General features: G+C 35.1%; 2 protein-coding genes across 6 annotated transcripts in view; one reads left to right on the top strand and one right to left on the bottom strand.

Moving 5' to 3' along the window:
- The window catches only part of LOC111046033, a 28,313-nt gene extending 27,474 nt beyond the window's left edge, over nucleotides 1-839 (top strand). Inside the window, exon 12 of the mRNA XM_039435042.1 lies at nucleotides 536-839. Coding sequence (XP_039290976.1) covers nucleotides 536-590 — 55 coding nt within the window. The 3' untranslated portion in view covers nucleotides 591-839. The remainder of the gene's footprint in view (nucleotides 1-535) is intronic.
- LOC120352801 (zinc finger protein 878-like) overlaps nucleotides 1-22,199 on the bottom strand; it is a 126,752-nt gene that overhangs the window by 72,619 nt on the left and 31,934 nt on the right. For 2 of the 5 annotated variants that reach the window (XM_039435053.1, XM_039435059.1), the window contains 3 exons: nucleotides 17,551-17,676; nucleotides 16,470-16,704; nucleotides 382-4,225 (listed from right to left, as the gene is read on the bottom strand). In XM_039435053.1, coding sequence (XP_039290987.1) covers nucleotides 3,495-4,225; nucleotides 16,470-16,704; nucleotides 17,551-17,676 — 1,092 coding nt within the window. In that variant the 3' untranslated portion in view covers nucleotides 382-3,494. Of the gene's footprint in view, nucleotides 1-381; nucleotides 4,226-10,716; nucleotides 10,795-13,908; nucleotides 14,026-16,469; nucleotides 16,705-17,550; nucleotides 17,677-22,199 lie in introns of those variants that run through there. The other 3 variants (XM_039435070.1, XM_039435063.1, XR_005572110.1) reach the window with 2 other exon arrangements.

Consider the following 22,199-nt stretch of genomic DNA (forward strand, 5'->3'; position numbering starts at 1 on the left):
GATTTTGATGAAAAAAATATTCTTAAAAGAATGAACTTTGAAGAGCATTCTATAACTCAAGCTGCTACTGTAGTGATGTAAAGAAACTATTTGCTTTCAGTGATACAACAAACCAGTTGAGATCAAATATATGATTTGATTTGGAAATATTTCACTAATTGATCTATTACTTTGCAAAGTATGATTTATTGGAGCTTCGATCCAATAGAATCCATATTTCATTATGGAGTACACAGTTACAGTGCTTGATCTCAGAAGTAGACTACAATGAAATCTTTGAAATACCATACAAATCTATCGTCTGTTAGTTGCTAATTGTGACTTCATGAGTTAATTAATTGTACAAGGGGGAGTAAATTTACACATTAACACAACACAATGTATGAATGAACATTATATATAATATTACATCATTTTAATAATATATCAATCATGAGTGATAATTATTATAATTATATTACAGTATAAGAGTGATATTATGAACATGGCCTATTAACAGATTGATGAAATAAAACATTACATTCTAATTTTGCAGATTTTTGGACTCTTGTGGCTGTGGTCATATGATGATCCATAAAGGAATGACATAGGCCTTGTAATTTACAAAACGGTACTTAATTACTTATTTGGTATCATTCGAAAATTCGTCAGCAAGTACATATAGGAAGCAATAGCGAGGAATGAGGATATTCAATACATATTGATTTTGAAAATCTAAGTTGAAATTCGGTAGATATCAAGACAGTTCGAAAATCCAATATTTTTCTGCGCCTTATCAAGTCATTTATGCATTGTAAAGACGATACTAACTTCAGACATAAAATTTTTCACAAACCCTATCAAACTTGTTATTATGCTACTTACTATAGTTATAATAGTATAAATAGTTTAGGCTGGAAGAGATACTGAAGAGAAGCAGTCACAACATTTTTGCAACTGAAAGGCTTTTTTTACCTGCACACTGGGAAAATAGTAGCGTCCACTAGTAGCCGATGTTAGGGTTAAAACGCCATCACACGGCCAATAGATGGAATATAGTGAGGTTTACGTTATAATGGCAGTGTAAAATTGACAATAGTGTTGCTATCCCTGTCTATCATGCAACAAAACAGTTAGCGCTATCTCTCTCTGGCTTTGCAATGTCTGTTTGCCAGAATATTTTATTTTTACTTTTGACAGTGACTGTACAGAAGTAAACAAACAATTCTCAGCCATTTTTTCTTCATTCAACCAAAATACTTCAGTACACAAACACAAGTCGTATGATTAATTTAAAATTTATTTTTGAATAAATAAAATAATTTTTATGTATTAAGAGAAACACAAATACTTCAAATGACATTTTTAAAGTTGATAGCCAACCATCCTAGACTTCATCCATGCTTCTGTTAGCAGGCGCGGATCCAGGGGGGCCCACTTTCCAACTGGTGTTTGAGAAAACTACAGTTACTATAGTCCAGTCAATATATATATGAAAAAGGGGGTGTGCTTGCATTTTATATCGTAGTTATGATTTTTCAATAAATAATAACTATTGTTTCGATAAGAGAAGTCCAGAACGAACTTTTCATGCCAAATTGCCTTGTGATAGATACAGAGTGGCCTAAAAACATACTATTTTCAGTTCATTTTCCAGTTTTCAGTTATTTCCGCCAAATCCTGTAATTGAAAGGAAAAACTTGCTCTCGCCTCTAATATTTTGATGAATCTTGGTTTTTGATCAATAATATATTCTGATTTTAAATTTATAATTCAAAATCCTTCTTGGCGTAATTTGTTCTCTATACAAATTGAGACCAGGTAGAGCGCTATAAATCATATAGATTTCCAGGTATACCTGACAACAATAGTGTTTGAAATTTTTATCCTTAAGGGTGTCACCAATTGCATCATACGGGTGATTCTCATAGAACACGATCTTATTAACTTATAGGCGAACTTGCAGCGAAATCTCAATGTGATGACAGTGGAGTTGTTGATGATAATTGAAGTCAAAACTTAGGTGTTTTCCAAAATACAAGTATCATTGTTGTCAGGTGTACCTAGAAATCGATATGAGATAGAGTATCTGGTCTCAAATTGTAGAGCACAAAATTACGCCCAGAGGGATTTTGAATTATGAATTTAAATGGTAACAATCGGAAGATATTGTTGATCAAAAACTAACTAAAGTTCAGCAAAATTGATTTTAATTATTGTAACTCAGTACAGATTGAAGATAGGAATGATTCCAAATGATCTAATTTTATTAGGAATTTCATAATGTAAATGAAAGGCAAGAACAAATTTTTCTGTTCGATTACAGGATTTAGCGGAAATAACTGTAAACTGGAAAATGAACCGAAAATACAAAGTTTTTGGACCACTCTGTTTCCATCACAGGGGAATTTTGCATGAAAAACTTAGTTTTTGACTTCTCTTATGTATCGAGACAATATATTAAAAAATCAGAACTACAATATAAAATGCAAGCATCAATGTATATATACTTTGTCCAAATTAACTTCCGACTTGGGATGGACATGCGCAGCAGAGAAGGCATAAAGCGGCAGGGATACAATGGCGGCTATGTTGCCATTGTTTATCGGCTAGCGTTCTGTTTCCAGCGAGTATTCAAGCGCTCATGTTAAACTTAGGAATTTTCCTCTCTGCAATCACAGACTCGACTGTCTCTATTTGACAAATTGACAACTACGCTTCCACCTATGACTCAATCCATCACTGCATTTGGCTGATCTGCCTCCATTTCTCTGCGCCGCAAATTCCTCCAAGTCTGAAGAAGATTTGCACGAAGTATAGAGACTGGAGTACAACTGTAGTGGCAGAAATAAATATCATGACATTGGCATTTAATAAACGAAATAAAAAATGTAATTAATTCTAGCAAAAAAAGCTCTGCTGTTTCCGATTTAAAACTCTCCTGGACGACCACCCCAATCACCCCCCCCCCCAGGTTAGGGTACTGGATCCGCGCCTGTCTGTTAGCCTATACACTTATAGGTTGGACCTACTCTTACTAGTATAATTAATATTGAAAGATTATTTCAGAATTATTTCCATTGAAATTACTCATTATAAATATGTTTTCTATTATTATTAAAGAAATTGGAATAGGATACCTACCAAAAAATTAATTCCTGTTGTTTTGATGTTCAGATTGATGTATCAAAGCTTTTTAAATTAGCCGCCATTTCAGGATTGTATGAAAATAGAAATCTGATCTCAGTTATGAGGACAAATTTTTCAATAAAATTATGAAGAAAGATATTGTAGTGATGAATTTTATTAATTTGACATGAAATTGATTATTTTATAAAGGAAATTAAAAGTAATATCACGCCAGATTTAATAGGATGAATTGAGTAACAGCTGTATACATTCTGTGGCAAAATGGAGAGACTTGGCAATGTTGTTCTGCTATCTTTCATCACTGCCATTATAACGTGGAGCTCACTATAGTATCTGACACTAATGGCCAGGTCTAATGAACCTGGTTACGATAGGTTTTCTACTTCATTATGTATTCTTATATGTTTTTTCATATAACTTGCATCAGAGCATTTGTAGTCACAAAATTTGCAGCTGTAAGGTTTCTCTCCTGTATGTGTTCGGGTATGTCTTTTTAAATCCGTTGAACGTGCAGTTTTATAGTCACAAAATTTGCAGCTTAACGGTTTTTCTTCTGTATGTGTTCTTAAAATATGTGATTTCAAAAAATATAAAGTAATACATTCATAGTCACAATATTCGCAGCTGTACAGGGTTTTTCTTTTATGTTTTCTCAAATTATGTAGATTCAAATAATTTAAAGTAGTACATTTAAAGTCACAAAATTTGCAACTGAATGATTTTTCTCCTTTATGTGTTCTCAAAATATGTGATTGCAAAGTTCTTGGATTAGGACATTTAAAGTCACAAAATTTGCAGGTGAGAGGGATTTTATCTCCTGTATGATATACTCTGATATGTTTTGTCAAATAAGCTTTCTGAGCACATTTATAAGAACAAAATTCACATCTGAAAGGTTTCTCTCCAGTGTGATTTAAAACGTGTATTTTTAACGTATAGAGCCAGCGAGTTTCGTAGCTACAATGAGCACAGCTGTAGATTTTGGGCTTGTTGTCGAGTCGACTCACTTGTGTTGCATCAGGGCCAGATATGCTGCACATGGAACTCCACATATCCGGTTTGCTCTTTACTGAAGCCCCATCAACCTCTTGTTCAACTGCAAATATTAATAATGCGAATTGTAAGTGATAAAGGCCAAATCGAGATGATCAACTAATGAAAAATAAGAGAGAAAAGAAGTTAAGAGAAAAAGGAGCAAGACTTCAACAAGAGAAAGAACTTGACAATAACTTTGAATTACAAAGGGAAAAATACTGTCGTTTCATGAAGATACATAGGTAATGGGAGAGTATTGGTTGTAATTGACAGACATTCCAGAAAATTAAATTCATAAGTTTAAGTCGAGCATTTTCAGATTGAGATATGATGAGAATTCAAGAGAATATTTAGAAGGGAAGTCATGCCCTGGAAGTCTGGATGTAAGGTTGGTAGATTGGTAGATGTAGAGAGAAGTCGTCCAAATGAAATTGGCTAATTCAAATTCAACTACTCCTGTGGATGAGTAGAGAATTATATTTTCAAATTTAATCAAGAGAATTGAATAAGAACTGTTGAAATGGCACAGCCTTTTAGACTATTCAAAAGTGCACCATGCACAATATAGTTGTATTGGGGGCAGAGTAATGATACGTATTACTGCAAAAAAGAATGAGCATCAGGTCAGATCTTGGTTATTCAGTGGAACTGAATGTTTGATAATAATAGTAATTTTCAATTTCTATTTAATATTTTGCATTGAATGGTATAGACTACACACAGTAATAATAATAATATCGAGTGACCTGGCTGGCTCAGGTCTGGTGTCAGAGTTTTCAGGTCACAACTGATCAATTTCAGGGCCTCTGACATGACCTAACAGTCATACAGTGCTATTACTCCTCTAGCTTAGAGCTAATTGAGGAACATTCAGGCCTGGTTTCCTAGCTCGGGATCTATACGTTTTGGACTTACAGAGTCCAGGAATAAAATGAGCTCTCTGGTCTAAATCAACTTTCTGAGTCATGTGTTCATCTTCTAAACTCCGGGGTCTATTAAGTTCTCGACTTATTTGATCCAGGACTTTAACGCAGTAAACATGAGGGAAATTCTCAATATTTTGCTGTTGTATTGTTGGCATTAGGCATATAGAAAAACAGTTGATTGAAGTGGGATAATTCAAATGAGCATGCTCTCCAAACTATTTTGTAACAATTATTTTGTGAAAATACGTTTTGATTTCTTTGTATTGTGTAGGTCTATGAATTCAAAGCAAAACCTAAACTTTTGAAACATGGATAAAAAATAAACATTTCATTTTACATTATGCTATTATTGATCCTTGCCATTGATTTTGGGTAAAAAGAAAAAACCCTAGAGACCAGTGATGGGTGAAAAACCAGGCACAAATGTGGGTCAAGAGGCTGAATCAAGGGTGGCCGGGCGCCCTAGAGGCAACTTGGCCGCCCCTTCCTCAGCGGAAGGACCTACAAAGAAGGCCAGGAGTGGAACTCACGTAGGTCACGAGGACTAATCAGTCTGAAGAGACTGCCAAGCATATCACACTGGATTGCGACAAGGATTGCAACCAGGGGATGAATTAAATGTTAGTATAGGGAAAAACTCCTGGTTCTTGTAAATGACATAGGTATTGGTTCGCCTAACTAACATACTACTTGGGAACACAATAAGCTTCGGTTGACGTGTGGGGTTCTTTGAACCTTTGGATCCTTGAATCCGTCCCTTCAAAAACAATAAACAATATCATGATTGACAAATTTAGAACTGTACGATTTAAGTAAAAATAGCTTCTCATCTGGGTTCCTATAAAAAGTATAGCTCACATTTTTTATTGTAGCTATAAAATTATCTTCTGTTTGTTTTATGATATCAATCAGAGTTTGTAATTAAAATTGTAATCTCCAATATGCTATTATAAGTTTTAGATAGCTAGTCTATCTGTAGTGAGATTTATTCAAACTTTTAGTATTCCTTAAAGGTAAATCTTAAAGCTAATCTTTTGGAGAATTTTGTTTTATCATTGTGTATGAGCAGAGGTAGTTGAAAATGAACAGTAATTCAGTATTTGATTTAATTAATGGCTAATTTGGTTAAAGAAGACTGTCAAATCTGAGGGACAGTGTTTAGTGCTTTTGATTAGGTCATCAAAACTTCTGGAATTATTGTAGAAATTTTCTGTTTTCAAATTCAGAATAGATATTGTAAACCAACAAATGAATCGCCTAATGCCAAGAATCTCAAAGTTAGGGCCAAACGTGCTTGTGAAGTTATTGCTTCCCTCATAACGGTATCATTTGTTTGGATAACTAGTTGAATTAGATTCAGTATATTATCAAAATAAAGTTTTGACATCCTAATTAAGTTTGAATTGTCAATCTAATGTCATGTAGCAATTTATTTCCTTACTTCAATCTATTAACCTACAATCGTTCAACCCACCAATATAGTTTGTTAAGTTTTATTTTTGATTTTATTAGACTAGTCATTGAAATAAATGATACAGCTGCATTTTGTAATTTTCTTCAATGATGGAATGACACCATTATTGCCATGATTTGGGAAATTTACATCTGCCATGTCTTCGTGTCGTCTGCAAATCAGATAGCTTTTTGAATGCCGAAGCATCCTACGTGGAACGTAGCATCCTACGTGGAACGTGGCATGACTGTGTCCATACGATTGTTCGCGCGAATCTATACGTACATCTTCTGTACAAGCCTTTAAGCTTGTACACAAGGCTTGTACAAGCCTTAGGCTAGTTTCACACGACAGAATCCCGTCTCCTGAAGATCATAATTCATATTTCGCAGCTCTCCTGTGCTTTCACATGAGGATATTAAAATTCAGCTGATGTTTGCTCAAAGTATGACTCATCACTTTTTCTTAAAGTCTAACTTCCTTAAAAATATAGATAGAAGATTTCTGGATTCGGATTTGGGTTGAGCGACGCCAGATTCTTCAAAACGGAAGTCCCATTTTCGAAAATACCCGAAAACAAGCTTTATATTATCATATGATAACTATTTTTTTTATACTGGGTGTCCCACCAAGACACCATAACAGTCGTTGACCATAGATTCTACTCAACATTTCTGACAAAGAATTTTCAGTAAACTTTTTTCCTATCGACCTTGGCTTTCGAGATATATTGATTTTTCGATATTTTCAGACTATGCCTACTTCCGGTCATTAAATACTCAATAACTCGAAAACTACTAGTCGAATTTCAATTTCAAGGGTATTGTTGGAAGGAGAAACACATTTCAAACAAGATTAATGCAATTTTATTTGTTGTTATATATTTTGTAGTTTTTTATTAGGGCTTCAACTTGAAAACATTATATTCTTCAAATTCAAAGTCAAATTTCAAACAGTTTTTTCTCGATTTTTCTTCGGGTAATTATAGTGGTTTCAATAATTCAAAAACTTCTTCAAGCTTTCGAATGAGTATAAATTCGAAAAGGTAGGTTCCATGATAAAGTGTTCAAAACTGCTAATATCTGGAATGAACACCTTCAAAATGAGGAAATTCACAAACAGCATGCATCAAGTGGTGATCCTAAGGGTGAAATCACCTGATTTCTCTCTGAAAAAATATTCACACGTTTTAATCAACATTTTAACATTCTACAATGATATGATTTTTTCAATAACTTGCATTATTTCCTGTACCATAAATCCTGAATAAAATAACAAGAAGTGTATGTTTTAGCCTATTTTTAGTATAGTTTTCAGCGTGCTTTCCAGTTCATTGGCATGATCGGTTCTCTGGCTAGTAGAGAAGTGTTAGCGTTCATTATCATCAGAAAAAAACGGTTTGAAATTTGACTTTGAAGAATATAATTTCTCCAAGTTGAAGCCCTAATAAAAAACTATAAAATATCTAACAACAAATAAAATTGCATTAATCTTGTTTAAAATGTGTTTCTCTTTCCAACAATACCCTTGAAATTGAAATTCGACCAGTAGTTTTCGAGTTATTGAGTATTTAATGACCGGAAGTAGACATATTCTGAAAATATCGAAAAAATCAATATATCTCGAAAACCAAGGTCGATAGGAAAAAAGTTTACTGAACATTTTTTGTCAGAAATATTGAGTAGAATCTATGGTCAACGGCTGTTACAACCTTGGTGGGACACTCTGTATAGTAAAAACGTACCAAAACAATAAGATAATAATTATTCTGCCACACATAAGGGACAGGCAAAGGTTTTCAGAAGTTTTTAACACTTGAAAAGTTTAAGATTGAACAAAATTCAGGTCCCAGAATACCACAGAGTGAAAAAGATGCAATGAAAAGGCGTCTCAGAAGAGCACTGAATGAGTGTGGTGAGAGATCTGCATTTGTGGACCCAATTCCTTCTGAAGAAATAATTGAAGCAATTAGTAGAGAATTAAGAGAATCAATTATTAGAGAATCAAGTGTGGGAAAGCACCTGGAGCTGATGGTGTACTGCCGGAATTTATCAAACACCTGGGGCCACATGCAATCTACTGGCTGTCTCAATAATTGTTCACAGCAATCATTGATCAGGCCAGAATACCAAGAATGTGGGAGAAATAAAAATTTGTTACTGTACTGAAGCCAGGGAAGGATAAAGAAGACCCATCTACCTACATACCTATGTCTCTCCTGTCAGCCACACATAAACTCTTTGAAAGGATAAAGGATTATCCTATTAAGGATAAGTGGTAGAGTGGAGGAACATCTTCCAGTTGAACAGGCAGGCTTCAGAGGAGGTAGAAGCTGTGGTGAACAGGTGCTATCAGTTGCCACATTCATTAAGCATGCATTTGAAAAGAAATTGAAGTCAGGCGCTGTTTTTTGAACCTGAGCTCAGCTTATGACACAGTATGAAAGGCCGGGCTACTCACAAAGATGGCGCAAACTCTGAAATGCCGAAAGTTGATGAGTCTCTTTAGAGCTCTTTTGAGTGACCGAACATTCAGAGTGAGGCATGGGGGAAAAGAGTTCCTTGAGGTTTTTAAAAAATGGACTACCTCAGGGTTCAGTGTTGTCACCCTTGCTTTTCAATCTCTACACTGCAGACATTCCAAACTCCAGGGCACGCAAGTTCATCTATGCTGATGACATTGCTCTTATAGTCCAGGGACCAACATATGAATTGATGGAGAGAGAACTGAACAATAACCTGAATGTTCTAAGGAAGTATTTTGCTGACTGGAAACTTGAACCATATCCAGCTAAGACGCTGAGCACGGAATTCCATTTTAATAACAGAGAAGCTAATCGTCAACTCAATCTTGTCTTCTGTGAGGAGAGAGTAAATCACTGTGAGGCCCCTCGCTACTTGGGAGTGAAGCTGGATAGAACTCTAACCTTTTGACAGCATCTTGGGAGTCTCAAGAACAAACTGAAGACTAGGAACAACATTAAAAGTAAGTTGGCTGGTACAAGCTGGGGATGCAGTGTGAAGGCTCTAAAAACATCTAGCTTGGCTCTAGTATATAGTGCAGCAGAATACTGTTCATCAGTATGGGAGCACAGCACACTAAGAAAATAGACATCACCCTGAATGAGACTAGGAAAATAAGTGATACCATAAGACCCACTGAAACTGAGTGGTTGCCTGTCCATGCAACATTGTTCCACCAGCATTGAGAAGAAAAGAGAGGACTTATCAGTTGATGAACCGCTTATCCTCCAGACAAGAGCTCCCACTAATTTATTTATTTACAATGTCAAGGAAGACTACAGGCATTACGCCCAAATCAGTCTTCACTACTATTTACCAAAAAATTGAAAGTGTGAAAAATGAAAAATGAATAGTAATACAATGAAAGATACGGAAGATAATTATGATACTACATTCATACAGTGTATGCTGTGGAGCAATTCACATAAGGTATAAATATAAGCATGGTGAATGGAAAGCGTTTGAAAGTAGAAATTGATTAAAATAAAATTAACTGGAATTAATACAGAAATTAAATTATGTTGAATGTTATTTAAAGCTACGGATAAATAAATTGGAAAACATTATTATGAAGCAAAGAAAAGAAAATATTGAGGTTAACAAGTCAAGCTATACTAAATATCTGTGGCTTGGTGCAAGAACTACCTAAGTCAAAATATCAACTTTCTCACAAATCAGCTTGAAAGATCACCTTGTATTTTCGAACTACGGCATTTCGATACGGAAATGCGAGTGCTAGAAGTGTAGAAGTCGTCATTGGTAGTTATGGCACGGAGTATGAATGACAATCTAAAAACAAATGTCTTCATTGGCAGAACGTATACTAGACCACGTGGAAACAGACAGTTCACTTAGAACGGCGGTCCAACAGACATGCTTCTCTGTTGTATCTACTGGTTTTGTTGTGTTTGTAGTGGTTTTTATTTAAAAGTGGCTCTTCTTTTCTGAGTTTGATATGGAGCAGCTTATTGAAGAGGTCCGTACTCGTCCAGTGATTTGGGACTCCACATCAGAGTTGTACAGAGACAACACATTAAAGAATAAAGCATGGGATGAAATCGCTGAAGTTTTATTAAAAGACAAGCACACTGATTCATCCCGTCCTGAAACTGGATATTTATTTAATCCCATTGACCAAACCTTGTGGCAAAATATTTGAAATTTAAACAAAGATTTATTTTGCTGTTCTTTCACTTCTCATTTCTAATTAAGTTGGATAATTTTTTACCTCAAACAAATTGCTAGTCGCTCTCTGCTACTAATTGCCTCCCTGTAGGTGGTATTGGTCTTCCTTATGTCACCATCAACCATCGACAACACTTCATTAAACTGGTCACAACTTAACCTAAAATATGTACAAAATTTATCATTGTCAGCCTCAAGGTCGCGCATTAAATGATGGAATTCGCCATAGGTCTTCCTTTTTTTATTGATTGGATGTACCCACTGGTCCCGTGCTGTCACCGAATACAATAAAACCAGCTCATTATCACTACTACTGCTGCTGCTGGAGTCATCAAACCAAGTTAAGCCACAAGAGGTCTAGGCATTATCTCAGACTGGCGGAATATGAGAGACAAGATATTAAGGAATTGTGGCTGCAGGAATGGTTTCAGGTCAACATTAAGAACAAGACGTTGATGGAAGACCCATCTGTGCCTTCGCCAGGAATGAATTTGAAAAGGAAACTCTGGTGCAGGTTGAATCGCTTTCGTATGCTCAAGCACAACTGCTTGGAGCATAGCCACTGACCCCCACTGCACTTGTGGAGATGTGCAGACGATGCAGCATTTGGTGGAAGACTGCCCACTGTATTCCTATGAAGGGGGACTCAGGGGTATTCACCTGGCGGATGAGCGTGCCATGTCATGGCTGGAGGGGACTGTGGGAGAGCTTGGCATTTGACCTCCCAAAAATGAAGAAAACCAGACGAGTCATATTTATGTTGAACATTATAAGCCCTATATGTACTTTTATTCGTTAGTTTGTCTATTTGATGTTATTTGTGTATTTTATTACTGAACTGGGCCTGAAAAAAGCATAAGCATATATATATATATATACTCCACTAGCAAAAATTTGTTCAATCTCCCCGTTGCTCTTATTCTCCCCAATTAGCGAATTCAGCTCTCTCCAACTATCCGTAGCATTGACAAAGAAGCACTTTGTCTTCCAAACATTTCCCTCTATACCCTTTTTTGAGCATTCATTGACTGTACTATAATATGTCCATTAGGGAAATTCAGACTCCCCAAGGCCTGACGTTTCATGCATAGTACACATAAACTGTGTTCTATAGTATAGGTTATAATACATGATTTTGAAGCTCTTGAAATGGGCTACAACGTTCATTTGAAACATTTTTTTGTTCAACACCAAACATAACATTCCTGAGGATTGGAAAATTATCATGTCGAAATTTGAGGCTTCAAAATTCTGCTTTTTCACACTTTATTTCGCAACATAGTCCAGGCAATGAATGCTCAAAAAAGGGTATAGAGGGAAATGTTTGGAAGACAAAGTACTTCTTTGTCAATGCTACGGATAGTTGGAGAGAGCTGAATTCGCTAATTGGGGAGAATAAGAGCAACGGGGAGATTGAACAAATTTTTGCTAGTGGAGTATATATATATGCTTATGCTTTTTTCAGGCCCAGTTCAGTAATAAAATACACAAATAACATCAAATAGACAAACTATGTTTGGAAGACAATTTTCAACCTCACAGTTCTGTTAAGGTAGTAAGGAGGTAAACATATAAAAAGTCCCCACCCCTACCCGCTGTGCTAAGGGTGTGGGGGTGGTTTAAAGGTATCATTTTTTGGTTTCTCGCATAAAACTCTAAAAACTTTGTATCTTAAGGAATTGACTGTCAAATAAGAAATTGAAGCTTACATAATTTCCTACTATATTCAACCTACAACATTTTTATATCTCCTCTAGTTTTCGAGATATCCGCTCTTGAAGGTGTGACATTTTTGAAAAAAAAATTCACGTTTGCCATCAACTTTTTTCCATTTTTGCTCTCATAACTTTTTAAAAATCGACGAGAAAAATCCATGCTGATTATGAGCTTATAATGCATTGAATTCTCTCCAATTTGATGTATAATTTCACGCTTTTTCGAATTTCCCTACACCTTTTGCAACAGCTTTAGTGTTGAGTGTGAAATCTTAATTTATGCAACAATAGACCAATTGACAAAGGAATGTGGAAGGAATGTTTAAAACAAAATGTTTGACTTTGCAGCTTTGTTGAGACTAGTTGGGAGGAGAACATATCAAAAGTCCCCATTCCTAACTCATGTGCTAAGGGGATGAGAGTGGTTTAAAAGTTGAATTTTTCAGTGTTTTGCTTCAACGCTCATATCTTGAGAACAATGCATTCAACCGACATATCTCACTATTCAAAAATGAAGCTTGATAAATTCCCTACACTTTTTGTTCAGTGGAATTTTGTGATATTCTCAACAGTTCCCGAAATATTCACTCTTGAAGGTGTGTAACTGTTAAAATAACAGGTTTTCATCCAATGTTTTGCTCTTTCAGGGCTTATAACTCTCCAACAATGCATCGTAAAAGCTTATGCTTATCGTAGGTTTGTAGAGCATTGAATTCTCTTTGAAATTATGTATTATTTCACTATTCCAAGTTTTCCTTTCATTGTTATAGCAGCTTCAATGTAGGGGGTGAAATTTTCATTCATTGCATGCATTAAACAGAGTTTGGAGAAGCCGGTGAACAGGTGACACCAGATACTTGTGTATGAGAAAACTGCGTGAGGTCTACTGTTCACAGAACTACTAGTCTATGAGTAGAAAATTGGCTTGTTCCGAATTTGTTCCCTCAAAGGATTTTTTTCTTGGCTCTCATTGACTAGATTATTACTGGCCTAGAATGCGATCAAAGAAAATTATAATTACATTGTACTTGCTTGGAATAAAAATGAAACAAAGGAACATTTTCATAAAATCAACTTACCATTGCTTACTGTCCTATGTTCTACTTCTTGTTCTTCCTCAGCTGGTTTCTCTGCTTCCTCTCCATGTACAGAGACACAAGAAGCAGAGGCTTCTTCTACTGCTGTTTCTGATCCTTCTACTCGTTTCTTTGCTTCTTGTTGATCTCTGCATCTTTTTCTTCTTTGTCTCTTTGGTTCTCCATCTAATTTATCTTTTATCGTCTGTGGTTTCTTCTCTCCAAAGGCATATGGTACCTGAAAATGTGAAACTCCAAGTCAAACACCCATGAAATTCACTTTCTTGGTAAGGGCTACTCTTAGACTATGTATTTGCATAACAATTTAAAATCAAAGTAGTACTTAGTTAATAATAGATTTTTTACCTCAAACAAATTGCTAGTCGCTCTCTGCTACTAATTGCCTCCCTGTAGGTGGTATTGGTCTTCCTTATGTCACCATCAACCATCGACAACACTTCATTAAACTGGTCACAACTTAACCTAAAATATGTACAAAATTTATCATTGTCAGCCTCAAGGTCGCGCATTAAATGATGGAATTCGCCATAGGTCTTCCTTTTTTTATTGATTGGATGTACCCACTGGTCCCGTGCTGTCACCGAATACAATAAAACCAGCTCATTATCACTACTACTGCTGCTGCTGGAGTCATCAAACCAAGTTAAGCCACAAGAGGTCTAGGCATTATCTCAGACTGGCGGAATATGAGAGACAAGATATTAAGGAATTGTGGCTGCAGGAATGGTTTCAGGTCAACATTAAGAACAAGACGTTGATGGAAGACCCATCTGTGCCTTCGCCAGGAATGGATTTGAAAAGGAAACTCTGGTGCAGGTTGAATCGCTTTCGTATGCTCAAGCACAACTGCTTGGAGCATAGCCACTGACCCCCACTGCACTTGTGGAGATGTGCAGACGATGCAGCATTTGGTGGAAGACTGCCCACTGTATTACTATGAAGGGAGACTCAGGGGTATTCACCTGGCGGATGAGCGTGCCATGTCATGGCTGGAGGGGACTGTGGGAGAGCTTGGCATTTGACCTCCCAAAAATGAAGAAAACCAGACGAGTCATATTTATGTTGAACATTATAAACCCTATATGTACTTTTATTCGTTAGTTTTGTCTATTTGATGTTATTTGTGTATTTTATTACTGAACTGGGCCTGAAAAAAGCATAAGCATATATATATATATATACTCCACTAGCAAAAATTTGTTCAATCTCCCCGTTGCTCTTATTCTCCCCAATTAGCGAATTCAGCTCTCTCCAACTATCCGTAGCATTGACAAAGAAGCACTTTGTCTTCCAAACATTTCCCTCTATACCCTTTTTTGAGCATTCATTGACTGTACTATAATATGTCCATTAGGGAAATTCAGACTCCCCAAGGCCTGACGTTTCATGCATAGTACACATAAACTGTGTTCTATAGTATAGGTTATAATACATGATTTTGAAGCTCTTGAAATGGGCTACAACGTTCATTTGAAACATTTTTTTGTTCAACACCAAACATAACATTCCTGAGGATTGGAAAATTATCATGTCGAAATTTGAGGCTTCAAAATTCTGCTTTTTCACACTTTATTTCGCAACATAGTCCAGGCAATGAATGCTCAAAAAAGGGTATAGAGGGAAATGTTTGGAAGACAATTTTCAACCTCACAGTTCTGTTAAGGTAGTAAGGAGGTAAACATATAAAAAGTCCCCACCCCTACCCGCTGTGCTAAGGGTGTGGGGGTGGTTTAAAGGTATCATTTTTTGGTTTCTCGCATAAAACTCTAAAAACTTTGTATCTTAAGGAATTGACTGTCAAATAAGAAATTGAAGCTTACATAATTTCCTACTATATTCAACCTACAACATTTTTATATCTCCTCTAGTTTTCGAGATATCCGCTCTTGAAGGTGTGACATTTTTGAAAAAAAAAATTCACGTTTGCCATCAACTTTTTTCCATTTTTGCTCTCATAACTTTTTAAAAATCGACGAGAAAAATCCATGCTGATTATGAGCTTATAATGCATTAAATTCTCTCCAATTTGATGTATAATTTCACGCTTTTTCGAATTTCCCTACACCTTTTGTAACGGCTTTAGTGTTGAGTGTGAAATCTCAATTTATGCAACAATAGACCAATTGACAAAGGAATGTGGAAGGAATGTTTAAAACAAAATGTTTGACTTTGCAGCTTTGTTGAGACTAGTTGGGAGGAGAACATATCAAAAGTCCCCATTCCTAACTCATGTGCTAAGGGGATGAGAGTGGTTTAAAAGTTGAATTTTTCAATGTTTTGCTTCAACGCTCATATCTTGAGAACAATGCATTCAACCGACATATCTCACTATTCAAAAATGAAGCTTGATAAATTCCCTACACTTTTTGTTCAGTGGAATTTTGTGATATTCTCAACAGTTCCCGAAATATTCACTCTTGAAGGTGTGTAACTGTTAAAATAACAGGTTTTCATCCAATGTTTTGCTCTTTCAGGGCTTATAACTCTCCAACAATGCATCGTAAAAGCTTATGCTTATCGTAGGTTTGTAGAGCATTGAATTCTCTTTGAAATTATGTATTATTTCACTATTCCAAGTTTTCCTTTCATTGTTATAGCAGCTTCAATGTAGGGGGTGAAATTTTCATTCATTGCATGCATTAAACAGAGTTTGGAGAAGCCGGTGAACAGGTGACACCAGATACTTGTGTATGAGAAAACTGCGTGAGGTCTACTGTTCACAGAACTACTAGTCTATGAGTAGAAAATTGGCTTGTTCCGAATTTGTTCCCTCAAAGGATTTTTTTCTTGGCTCTCATTGACTAGATTATTACTGGCCTAGAATGCGATCAAAGAAAATTATAATTACATTGTACTTGCTTGGAATAAAAATGAAACAAAGGAACATTTTCATAAAATCAACTTACCATTGCTTACTGCCCTATGTTCTACTTCTTGTTCTTCCTCAGCTGGTTTCTCTGCTTCCTCTCCATGTACAGAGACACAAGAAGCAGAGGCTTCTTCTACTGCTGTTTCTGATCCTTCTACTCGTTTCTTTGCTTCTTGTTGATCTCTGCATCTTTTTCTTCTTTGTCTCTTTGGTTCTCCATCTAATTTATCTTTTATCGTCTGTGGTTTCTTCTCTCCAAAGGCATATGGTACCTGAAAATGTGAAACTCCAAGTCAAACACCCATGAAATTCACTTTCTTGGTAAGGGCTACTCTTAGACTATGTATTTGCATAACAATTTAAAATCAAAGTAGTACTTAGTTAATAATAGATTTTTTACTGAAAGTCATGTACCTAAACTTTCAATAAAGATAATTGTAGGATAATGTATCCCAAATATTGGTTATTTTTAGGTTGGATACAATAAAAAAATGGCGAAGAAAGATGAATTCGTAGTAATTCATAAGATTTATAATATTTGGCCTCAATAAATCTATTTTCTTTTCTAGTGTTACTTTATGGTAACGCTAGGACAATCCACTGCTATTGGAAGGGATCTATAACCTATATAATGACAATTGGAATTGTGGGTAAGGCAATTGACTGTTTTTTCCAGCTACCTTACAAACATACAGCAATATGTATCTATATTTGGGGCAGAGGGAGGGAAGTCACCAATAAATTTTTGAGTGGTTCAGGGAAGTACCCTTGGCCCAATACTTTTTTCAATTTATATTAATAATAACTCAAGATTAACTTTGAATGGTGAAATCTTCTTTTTCGCTGATGATACTTTAATACTTGTTCAGGGAAGCACTTGGCTTGAAACCAAAAACAGAGCTTTATCTGATCTACATATTGTTAAAAAATGGCTTGATCAAAATATATTATCACTAAATATATCTAAAATCAAGTTCCTGCCAATTGTATTAACTCATTCAACGGATTGTATAATGTATGTATTATGTTATGTATGTATTATGTATTGTATGTATTATGTATTGTATTATGTAACAGTTAAATGTATTAACATTTAACTGTTACAGGTTTTATATTACCTGTTGTCGATGACTACTTGCAAGCTCTTCCCTCTTCATGCCCCAGTAGTCACCAAAGTCGACATACACCACTTTCTGCACTGGGGGTCCATCTCCATTGCGGACAAGTACCACTTCTTGCTTCATCTGCAAAGAAAATCAACACGCTGACAGAATCACACTGTATGGGGAGACTGAAGCATAATTTATATCCCAGAATTCCAGTTTTACTCTTGAAGAGCACTAGGCAGTTTAGTGAGTATTCATTTGATCCAGTGTTGAGCGCCTCCTACATAGATATGCCGGGGAAGTCCAAAAATGTTAATTGTCAGCTTAGGAATAGAGTCCCACACAAGGTGAGCTTGCTAAGCCTATATCTGTGTGTAAATGCATTCTGCCGTCAAGGTGTATAGGGAACAGAATAAAGTAGCATTAGTGAAGATGAATAAGGATTTTGACTGCCATTTGCAGTCTTCAAGTGAGATTTAATTGGAAGTTTACTCTGAGTTTACTTGTACTCTGAATAAAGATAGTTGGACTAGAAAAACCAGCAGACCTTGTCAGATTGCTACTCTTTGTATCTTTCCTTTTCACAGGCACTCAACCTCCAAACCAGATAAGCTCCATGAATGACATCTTATGAAAACTGGAATAACAAATGTATGTAATTGTAAGAGCATTGGCGAGTTCTCACTTTTGACTCACTCTAGGCCAAAGTCGTTGTCCGTCTGTTTGTATGTTCTGAAATAACTTTAGAAAGAATTTGATCAATCAGCTTCAAAATTTGAACATGTATTTTTCAAACCTTTTTACAGGTGAAGTTCGTTGGAAAAAAATTGAATAACAATGAAAGTAATTAAGGAAAAAATTGGCTTAGTGATAAAGGAAATTGGCTTTCCAAAACGGGGCGTGGTCGCAGTTTTTATGATGATCTTTATTTTCTCATTTTTTTTGAAGCGACACAAAGAAGTTTTTTTCAATTGGAATAGGATCCCCATGGAACCTACTGTCATATCATAATTGTAAAATAAATAATTAGCTGATACAATAATAATTCTCAGCAACTCCGTATAATTACAAGTTGTGGATTTCTTAGATCAATACAACAGTTCATGAGCGAGTTCTTCAACCCAGGGGGTCACTAATTGATAATATAGTTTACTATCAATATTAATAATATAAAAAAACTTGAGATTTTTCAAATGCAGACTTGAAACACCTGATTAAATTCTAATCTTAGGCCTAAATATGTCACGTTTTTACTACAGTAACTATAATTATACAGAGTGAGTCATATGTATGGGAGCCCTTCAATAAGTTGGAGACTGTTGTAGATATTATAATACTGTAACTTTCAAGATAAGTTATTGGTCGAATACTCTACCTTTTGATGTACAACTGAATTTCAACCCCTCATAAGGGGGGTGATTTAGTGGTTGTAACTCGAATATTTTAGATGAAAACACACATTGTGTGCTACATCATTTTGAAGGTCTTTTTGAAACAAGAGAGATGGCATCAATAAAAATGTTCTATGATACTTGTATCCAAAATGGCGGCTGATTGAAGTTCTAGTTTTTGAAGAAATGAGGGGTAATAACTCAAATATTTTAAATGTAAACACCCACTGTGTGGTACATCATCTTGAAGGCCTTTCCAAAACGAGAAAGATGACATCAATAAAGATGTTCTATGACACTTGTATGAAAAATGGTGGCTGATTGAAGTTTTTATTACTTTACAAATGACTCCTTTAAAAACTAAAAATTTGAATCAGCCACCATTTTGGATAAAAGTATCATAGCACATTTTTATTAGTGCCATCTTTATTGTTTTGAAAAGGAGTTTGAAATGATGTACCATTCAATGGGTGTTCATTCAAAATATTTGAGTTACAGCCCCTCATTTCTTGAAAAACAAAAACTTCAATCAGCCGCCACTTCAATCAGCTGGATAAAAGTATCATAGAACATTTTTATTGATGCCATCTTTCTTGTTTTAAAAAGGCTTTTAAAATTATTTTCACCACGATGGGTGTTACATTTAAAATATTCGAGTTACAACCCCTGAGTCAACCCCTTATTAGGGGTTGAAATTCAGTTGTACGTCAAAAGCTGGAGAATTCGACCAATAACTTATCCTGAAAGTTACAGTATTATATCTACAACAGTCTTCAACTTATTGAAGGGTTCCCATACATATGACTCACTCTGTATAATAACCACAGTATGGGCATTGACTGTCACGTGGTACAAATCCACCATTAAGATTCCAAGCAAACTTTATAGTTCTATCTTATTGCATTGGAAATTTGGGATTTAACACTTCTTTTACAGATTGGAAACATATTTTGAGCTTCCAACGAGTTTATAATAACATTTTCAAAGGGAAAATTATTATACTTTAATATAGATCAATAAAGTTGATTTAAATAACAGTTATGACGCTTGAAACGTCTATTTATCTTCCATCGGGCTCCACGCGGACCACTTTCAGAGCCTTGAATATTAATTTTTCCTCCCTTGGGCTCCTTGTGGACCACTTTCAGAGCCTTGAATATTAATTTTTCCTCCCTTGGGCTCCTTGTGGACCACTTTCAGAGCTTTTGCGGGCCACTTTTTGGGAACCACTAATCAAGATAAATATGCAGAAAGGTAGATTTTAATCTTATTGTATTTCCTTATCCAATTTATTGGATTGACCTTCTAATAATCGAATTTCGAAATATTTTGGTGGCTCAATTGAATAAAACATTTAAAGAAATATGTAACCGTGATCAAGTGCTGGCGTCTTTACTTCTAACTTGAAAAACTGGAAACTTGACGTAATGATATTTTGAAGAATTCAAAATAGGACTATAACCATCCTTGGTTGATCAAGAATAAAAAATTAAGAAGGAAAGTATAATTTTTTTTTAATCAGAAAAGCTGAGGATATTCAAGGTAAATTGAAAATTGAAGAATATGCTATTATTTTTTTTAAATTTAATTAATCCTCTTAATCTTACGATAATAAGAGTAATTAATAATATGCAAAATTTCAAGTTAATTAGTCCAGACGTGATGATGCGTCAAACATAATTTTGCTATCCCGTACGTGTATAAGCCAGCTCTCTACTTTATTAATATTATAGATATATAGTTAACGACTGCAAGAGATAGGACTGTGGAACAGAATAGTGGTGAAACTATGATAGCGCCAGAAGTGGCTCAAACACAATAGTAGGTATAGTACTACATGAACTTTTTGAAAGTGATTTGAAAAAAAAAGTTAAAACAACAGAACTGAAAGTTGTCAACCTTATCATTCTACCTCCATTCATTTGAATGTAAATCTATATAGATAAAGATGAATGTATGTTTGTGTGTTTGTTTGTTCCATATAGACTTGAAAACTACTTGACATAACAGCATAAAACTTTGGGAATATGTTGTGTGAATATTGGAGATGGTTTCTGAACAGAAATTTTAATAGGGGGGCTAATAATAATTATTTATTGATCTATTTTACAGACCTATGTTTTCGAAATTGTCGGCCGAGCGGCTACTGAAGAACGGAAAGATGATCATGATTCAAGATCATATTGTGATAATATGATTTAGCATCTAAAGTTTACCAGCTGTAATAAACATGTCACCCTGTGATAAATTGTGTACTGGTATTGGAACGGTAGTTTGGAGTTGAAGTGTAGTTGATTGGTACCACTGTTGAGATAATGGTTCCTTAGAAGACTTATATGAATAATTATCATTGATAAACTGGAAAATGTTGAAAAAATTATTCACCTCATGAAAGAGAGTTGTTCATATTGCATTCATTGATTACTGAAGAATGGAAGAATAATTTAAATTTTTTTTGAATTTAGCTTAGCTTTTATTCATCATAAAATGGAAGATGGAATAGTTATATGTGCAACTGGTGCGCAAAGTGCCACTTTGCTGCACCGAAAGAAACATTTACGCACGAGCCATAGGCGGGTGCGGAATGATGGTTTCTTGAGTGCAGCAAAGAAACTTTGTGCACATATTGCACATTAAATTTTTCCTACAGTTACCATAGAACTTCAATCATTCAAGTCACTGTTGAGTAAACAGGATATTATAAATCCAGTGTTTTTGATTACAGTATTCAATAACATCTATTCTGTATTCTGTTTCTAATTCATCAATGGCATTCATTGAAGTTGTTCTATGAAAATGTGAGAAGAGATGTTTTGGGGAGTTGAAGAACTAAATAACTTTTTTTGAAGTGTAAATATTTATGTTTCAAACCTAATGGATACATTATTGTTTTGAATATATTACAATCACAACCTTAGTATCAGTAACAAATGAGTAACCCAACCACAAAAGTAAATAAATATATGAAAATACTTGATTCCTTGATCCTAAAAATAGTCAATAAATGTTTCCAATGTCTTCCAGTTAAAAATATAGGCATCTCACACATGAAAAATTGTTCATAATAACTTAAATAGAAATTAAATACTGATATTGAATACTATCAAAACTTCTTGTTTATTTACTGTTTGTTATTAAATATCTTGCTTTAATAATCAGCTGTTTTACAAAAATTTCCAGCCAGCAACATATTCAGGTTTACCAACATTTCTTTTACTTTGCCGCACTCTTCAGTCATAAAGTGTGTTAACTATTTTGTGTTGTTATGTT

Source organism: Nilaparvata lugens, chromosome 1, assembly GCF_014356525.2.
Source record: "Nilaparvata lugens isolate BPH chromosome 1, ASM1435652v1, whole genome shotgun sequence".
NCBI classification, from domain to species: Eukaryota; Metazoa; Arthropoda; class Insecta; order Hemiptera; family Delphacidae; genus Nilaparvata; species Nilaparvata lugens.